Genomic DNA, 7,818 nt, shown 5'->3' with positions numbered 1-7,818 from the left:
TGTGAATCTTATTGAATCATATCAGGAACTAATTGTTACTTTTTCGACAGCAATTAATGCTAATACTGGCCACAAGTAAAAAAAAAAAAAAAAAAAAACCCAACTAAAATGTTTTCATATAGTCTACCTTCTGTAAAGACCTCATCATGTAAACATTTGGATAAATACAGCAATACTGTAAGACGAATACATGAAATTCATGTTTGGTGAAGGCTGAAAACGTGTCTTTTTCTGCAGGCTTACGTTCCCTTAGGGGTCCGAATGCAGTGTACGCTGATATTTTCCGTACCAAATTTGATCATGCCCTTGTCATCGTCCGCTAACATATTAGCCATACGCCTGAATAGACATTACTAAAGAGGTTCTTCGCCGCCTAGCACCCGAGTTACATTAATATTTAAAATACGAATGTAATCACATGTGAACACTTCATTCTAGTTTAAAGTGTACACTCTGAATGAGGTGATTTTTTGTTTTGGGCAGTATGATCGAGCTATGAAGGAGGTTGTAAACATGGCCACCATGAAAGCGTGTGTTTTGTTAGAAACAAGCTAGCTGATATTATTAGCTGCAACTCGAGGAAGTGATTACAAGTCAGAAATTCTGAGCTTTTTTTATTAATATAGTTAATCAATTTAAAAACCAATTATTGCTATTTGAAGCATTAAACAGATACCGATCGTGACTGGGAAACTTGCATTATATCTTAATGTCCAAATGCTTACATTCATGAAATCTATTGTTCAGCCCGTCTGGCTGTGGTTCCCCTGAGTACATTCCAGCCAAGTGGAAATCAGCAAGGGCGTGATCAAAAAAACAGTACTGAAACGTCCAAAATCAACGTTAGTTTTTCTGTTACTAGCCTAACAAGTGTCATTTTTCTTGACACCGATTGCACTTTATAGCACGTACGTCAGTCTCAGCAGTGTAGATTCATAATAACATAGTTTGACAAAATAAAATCAAGGGGCTGTGACACTTGAGGTTACTCTATAGTGAATTTTTAACCCTGTAAAAGGCAGAGTGTCAACTACATAGAGATATCCAGCTTGTAGTTCATTTCGAGTGGTTTTTTCATAGAGCAGGTCATTTCTAGTCATTAACAAGATGCATACAGAGGGGGTAATAGTTTTAACCAGGGTTGCCAGGTTTAAGAAGATTTTCCAGGGAAAAGACCTGAAATGTGAGGACTTTTTTTTTTTAGCTGTTGCCCTGTTTTTGATGTATGGGCTCATCCAGTAAAAAAATCTTAGAACAGACATGATTGTGTGCATCATAGATACAACTTGCAAGAAAATATCCAACCATGGCATCCCTTGTATTATCTGTCCTGTCTGCTGCTTCTTTCCCAGCAAATAGTAAAATGTATAGAGGTTTTACTAAAGACTTTATCAAGACAAACGTCCGATATATATATATATATATATATATATATATATATATATATATATATATATATATATATATATATAATATTAATTATAATATATATAATATTATAATATAATATTTTATATATATGTATAGCGCCACCACGGATTAGCCCCCGGATCGATTAATAAGGACAGTATTTGTAGCTGTGCTTCCCATAAGCAGAATGTAAACTTATTTGGAATGAAATATTTTTCCTTCCCTCAATCAAATTATTTCTTTATATTACAGTGTTGGAACAGCATTTGTGTGTGTATAAATGTGTGTGTTTGTGTGTCACCGAGCGGTGCTAGTCTGTTGATTGCCAGGTGTGTACAAGTACTTCCAGATGGCGTAGTAATGGATGCCCGCCCCCATGGCAACCAACAGGTGCCATATGGCGTGCGCAAAGGGCACCACTCCATCACTTTTAAAGAACACCATCCCCAACACGTAACACCCGCCACCAACCAACAGCTCGCACACACCCGACCTGTCGGCCTGAGAGAGACAAAGAGAGAATACCAGCGTGAGAGACAATACAAGTTTAGGACGTGTTTCAGTCATGTGACCGTACCCTTTCTTACCATCGAGAGAATGACCATCGCTGGAAACACTCCCATTGCTGTGTAACAGACCAACTCGACCACTTTATACCTGCAACGCAGTCCAAGAAGAAGTGACGCTGATGTGATTTCCAGTAATGTGACGTGCACCATCAAAAATTTCCAGACTACAGACTGTACCTAATGATTGAACAAGAACATTCTCTCTCTTTCTTTTTTTTAACTGTCTTCCTCTCACACACACATATACACACTCACACCTCTCATGAAAGAAGAAGACGTATGCTGTTCCTCCTGAGGCCATCACCCAGACAACCCAGCGCATGTGAGCAGCCCATGGGCCGAGTTCTCGTAAAGTCAGCCTTAGAAACACACACACACACAGGCTTATTTTTGATCCTGTCAAATATACACAACTATTTTTTTAAACATCAACTCCAGTAGGATTTGAAGGTAGAAAAACACAAAAGAAAATCAGTGTCAAGATCGTATATAAAACTCTCACCAGGGTGTGTAGGATGCGGCAATGAAGAAGTAGATCACCATCCTGTCACACATGTGGAAACACTGCTCAACCGATCTGGAAAGAAAAATGTTTGAATTTGAGGATGCAACCCAGTACCAAGCCGTGGTATTGTGACCAATATTTTCTACATACCGCATATGGCTCTTCTTCCAGGTGATGGTGTGGAAGGCAGTGGAAATGATAAAAAGGCTCGACAAGCCGGCGCCATAGAGCCACGCTGAGATCTCCTCCCAGTGGTCATCCGAAAGGAAGTATAAAAGAAGTCCACCCACAATGCTGGGAATGATCCAGAGCTGGGAAAACAAGGATATGGTGCGAGTTAGGGACATAGATCAGGAATGTCAAACATGCAGTTGATGGATTTGTGAATCTGTGTCCTACATCGTTGACGGAGTTGAAAATGTTGAAGAAATAGCTCTCTGTTGTTCCACTAGGGGGCAAACAAGAGTAATAACCTCAAGCTATAATAATATATGACTTTTCCACCCATATGTGGTTCTTCCCCAAAACTGTTTCCACAACGCTAAAGGTGCAATTGTTCACGAGTCTTTAGATGATGAGGCATGAGATTTTTTTTTTACATTCACCTAGCAGGCATCCGATCACGTCACGTGCTAGTCAGAGCTCGCAAACCGCGTCTTTAATAAACTGCAAAAGCTCTAATGCATTCCTGTTTTTTTAAATTCCAGAATGACTGGAAGTGGAGAAGAAATTGATTTGGCTGGAGATACACTTACAAAGAACATTTACAAGATGGACTTATCGAGAAAAGCTGGACGTCGTGAAGCTTTTTATGAATCATTTATACTTTAGTGTTTCTGTAGATTTCTGTAGAATGCAGGGAAAACCCGAGCTCAAGTGATTATGGATGCTTCTGCTAGAGACGATGTATGCGGGAGGTGCAGCTGTGGCTACAGTGAAAGGAGTTGAATTGTGTTTATTGGGTTTCTTTCTAAGTAATGGCATTCGTTCTTCACTGTATGAGATAGTATAGTGTCATAACGATGGCATTAAGAGGTGGATCGTTTTCGATGTTGTGATGTATGACGAATGTGAATGTGTAAAACGTATGTAGAAAATTAAGAGCACATGCACATATCTTACCGCGTGTGTAGCGCAGTTAGCAGCGTGCTCATATTCTGTCGGCTGATACCTTTTATTAGCTGGTGCCCGGCTGTTCATATATCTAAAAAAAAGACAACCAAAAAAACGGTCAAGTGCGAGGTAACTTTCACACCAAAACGCATCAAAAAGTGCCTCAAGGTTTACTCCTTTTCAACAACAACATGCTTTCTTCCTTTTATATCACTTATTCTGGCTTAAAGACAAATCGAAATGCAGGTTTACAGACAAATTCAAACATGTGCTGTATAGACAAAAGTATTGGGCCACCTGACTTCTCCAGCCCTATAAGATTCTTCCCCACATAGTTGGTCCACACAATCGTATCAGAGGTCTTTAGATGCAGGAGCATGAAATTTTCCCCCTGTAATTGAACTACAAGACCCAACGTTTTAACCCACTGACCGATCAAAATCAGGAATTAACATCACTGGTCATCAGTAGAAAGTCGTTTTGAAGATGAAATGATGGTCTGATGCGATAAAAATGAAGTGCTTTCTCACTCTTCTGTGGAATTTCGTGTGTGTGTGTGTGTGTGTGTGTGTGTGTGTGTGTGAAATCAAATAAAATTTTATTCATCACATACACGTACATACAGGGTACGACATGCAGTGAAATGCTTTATACGACGGTCCGGCAAGAGGGGAATAGGGGGGGGGGAAAGAAAAAAAAAAAAGCAGATAAATAAAGTATACAAACTATATAAAATAAAATATAAGGTATAAAGGATATATAAAGATATGTATCTAAACAAAGAGAAAAATGTATATACAAAGAAAATCCTTATGGCAGTAGACAGTGAAACAGTAAACAATGTGTACCAAAGTGTAAACAATAGACAATTTTAGTGGTGGGTTGTCCATAAAGTGTCCGTGTGCGGTATGGTGTGGTGTAAAGTGTCCGTAAGTGTCCGTGTGCGGTATAGAGTGACCATAAAGTGTCCGTGTGCGGTATGGTGTGGTGTAAAGTGTCCGTAAGTGTCCGTGTGCGGTATAGAGTGACCATAAAGTGTCCGTGTGCGGTATGGTGTGGTGTAAAGTGTCCGTAAGTGTCCGTGTGCGGTATAGAGTGACCATAAAGTGTCCGTGTGCAGAATGGTGTGAAAAAAAAAAATATATATATATATAAAGTGCACTTTGCTGTGCAAGTCCAGAGTTTAAAGTGACGTGGTGCTTGAGGTGAGGTATGTACAGAGAAGAAGTGTGATGATGGAGAGAGTGGACCAGCTTTTTGATCCTGGGTGTTTCCTGGTTTAAACACCGAATGGCCTGCGGGAAGAAGCTCCTCCTCAATCTCTCTGTGTTCACTTTCAGGGAGAGGAAGCGTTTCCCTGAACGCAACAAAGAGAAGAGTCCATTGTTGGGATGGCTGAGGTCCTTCACAATCTTCCTGGCTCTGGTCCTGCACCACGTGCTGTAGATGTCCTGCAGGTCAGGGAGCTCGGTGTGGATGGTGCGTTCGGTGTGTGTGTGTGTGTGTGTGTGTGTGTGTGTGTGCTCATGCACAGCATGTGATCACGGTACCCAGTCAGTCACATGACTGATCTCTAATTGAATTATGCTGAACTGTTCCTCGCTCCCTGACAGTTGCTTGGCAACAGCTGGTAACCAAGGAGAAGGATGACCGAGGATTTCTGGTTTTTTTTTTTATATATATATAGGCATGATGTCAGCGTCGCCATGGAAACCTCGTACGTGCAGACACAGAGGCAGCACGAAAAAGGGTGTGCAGGGAAATGGGGGAATGCACAATGTATCCCATAATCCTTTTTACTGTACATGAAGCACAGACTTCATCTGAATCGAGGTGAAATTCCATTGTTTTGCTGGAATTCTCGATTCTGATTGGTCAGAAGATGTATCTATGTAATGCAATATTGTAGCAAGCTCAATTAAAACAATAAATTGTTGTTGAGGGTTTTCTATGAGACATTATGGATGGAAGTTTTTCAGCAACGGTTCTTACTAACACGATGAGCTTCCTTTTTTGAGCGACAGAGAAAATAACAGGTAATAAGAACGAACTTTAAACCACAGGTTTAGGCCACACCTACTTCCGGGTAAACCCCATGCAGGTAAACAGAGATAAACTAAAGTGAAGCAGTGATGCAGACAGACCAAGTGGCATCGCAATACATCACCAGCACACTACATCTGTACACCGTTTTGCTTCTCAAACGTGATCCTCAAAAAGACCACGACCTCTGACCTCAGCTTGAAGTCGATTTCATACGGAATCAGAATCGCTTGTGGGGTCCTTGTTCGGTTACGACGAGACCTCCGTCAACTGTAATAAGTGTGAAAGTGTAATTAGGAAGTGCTCAGCCCTTCCAGACTCCGAGCAGCTCCGACATCATACCCACGCTCTAATTTCTATTCTTAGTGACCCAATACAACAACCTAAATAAATGTCCTGGCAAAGCGAACCTGAAGGTGGCGTTACACTAAACCTGACACACACTTTACTCACAACTGAAAACAAATAAGATAAATACACACACACACACATGCGCATGTACAGGCAAAAGTATTGAAGAAATCACACAATCCAGATGTGTGCGATCCAGGTGTTGCTTAGAGAAAAAGGTCCATGTATTCACACAATGTTATAGATAAAAGGATGAGTTTAATAGACTAACAAATCCAGGTGTTTCCACATAGATAGAAAGGTGGATGAACTAGGTCCAGATCTATGTGAATCCAGATGTGCACTTAAAGAGGTCCATGTGTGTCTGGATAAATCATAGTCTCTTTTTGTTTGCTTGTTTTCATGCAGTGAAAAAAAATAATAGCTGGCCAATCCAGATGCGTAGACCTAAACATTAACGATAAGGAGATTTGTGGGTGAAAGTAATCCAGATGTGTAAGCATAAAGAGATCCAGAGAAGCAGGCTTTAGATAAAGGAGTCTAAAAATACGAGTGAATAATTCCATCCAGATGTGTACGGAGCAAAATTTAAGGCTTACATGGACTCAGATGAGTGAAAGAAATGCAGATGAAGAGCAAGCGATGTTTGGATCCACAAACGATTATAGCAGATCAAATATATACCAAAGAAAACCAGCTGTGTGAGGAATATGTTCGATGTAAACAGCATGTGGATAAATAAATCAGATCATACAAACCAGACATGTCGACTTTGGTTACAACGTTCTACATCTAGAAACACATCTTACATACATTTTACCTTTAATTAAACTAAATATACAGACAAACCACAAACGATTTGGATGAACTAATCCAGATGTGCACAGATGCAGAAACATATTTGTAGAAGACATTAATGAATGAATGAACTGACTTGTAAATCTACAGGACAAAAAGCGAGTCTGGACGATTCCTGGTTTTGTACAAGTTATGTAATCCAGATGTGCAGCGTGGATAGAAGGTAACAATGCACATCGAGCCACATCTGTGTAAATTCGCAGATAAGCTTTTATTATACAAAAGAAAGAGAAAAAAAAAACTAAGTGCCTCATGCATCTATAGCTAACTTTACTAAAAGAAATGGTCTCTAACGACTTTGTGGATAAATAGAGAACAGATGTGAAGAAAACACACTCAGGGCGCGACTCCATCATCTTACCTTATAAGATTCATTTAAACACTGTTACACGGAGATCCAAAATATAATACAGGTATATGTTGTGGTCCAGATGAGATATTGTGCAAAAAAAAATCAATTCAGCTTCGATTAATCGCCTTCTGAAACACATTGATTGATATACCGCCCCGCCGCAGCTCAGCGCCTGAGCATCACTATTAATAAACACGCAGGAGCCGGAAATACGGGCAGCAACTCAATCCGGTGTCCACTCAGAATTCTGGCGCACTCTGTAGTACAGGAAGTGACGGAGCGCGAGCACTACGTTAGCGCACTTGAAGCGTCGAGCGACGCATATTGAGACACGACCGACAGAACGGTAGGGTGGAGATAAAGAGGATGTGGTAGAGGGAAAAAACGAAATGAACAGCGTTTTTTTCATAATAGTTTGCTAACACGGGAAACAAACAAAAAAACCCCCCCAAAACCCCCACGACGTACAGGACTAATAGTACTAAAGTAATGAGAGAAAAAAAAAAAGATTCATTCCAACCTCAACGGCGCCAGAGGGCGCTGTAACCGTTTCCACACTAAAAAGCAAACAAAGAAGGATTTCCATGTATATAACCCCAATGATGTGAAATAAAATG

General features: G+C 40.3%; 1 protein-coding gene across 1 annotated transcript; it reads right to left on the bottom strand.

The window, feature by feature from the left end:
- Nucleotides 1-1,490: 1,490 nt before the first annotated feature.
- LOC310716207 (monocyte to macrophage differentiation factor 2) lies at nt 1,491-7,411 on the bottom strand. Its single transcript, XM_083523199.1, has 7 exons — nt 7,211-7,411; nt 3,607-3,688; nt 2,635-2,795; nt 2,482-2,556; nt 2,237-2,338; nt 1,998-2,067; nt 1,491-1,911 (listed from the first exon to the last, which is right to left on the bottom strand). Exons 1-7 carry the CDS (start codon nt 7,222-7,224, stop codon nt 1,708-1,710), a joined length of 708 nt encoding a protein of 235 aa, XP_083379325.1. The 5' UTR covers nt 7,225-7,411; the 3' UTR covers nt 1,491-1,707.
- Between the last annotated feature and the right edge of the window lie 407 nt (nt 7,412-7,818).

This window comes from Silurus aristotelis (assembly GCF_946808225.1).
Source record: "Silurus aristotelis genome assembly, chromosome: 20".
Classification (NCBI taxonomy): domain Eukaryota; kingdom Metazoa; phylum Chordata; class Actinopteri; order Siluriformes; family Siluridae; genus Silurus; species Silurus aristotelis.
Note: the sequence above shows the minus strand (reverse complement) of the source record. Positions and strands in the feature narration are given on the sequence as shown.

Bases quoted from the DNA above. Each gene is read 5' to 3' on its own strand.
- LOC310716207 (XM_083523199.1), bottom strand. The intron at 2,557-2,634 runs GTATGTAGAAAA...TTTTCTTTCCAG, and splicing joins TGGAAGAAGAGCCATATGCG to ATCGGTTGAGCAGTGTTTCC. The intron at 2,068-2,236 runs GTGTGAGTGTGT...ACTGCGTTGCAG, and splicing joins GTCTTCTTCTTTCATGAGAG to GTATAAAGTGGTCGAGTTGG.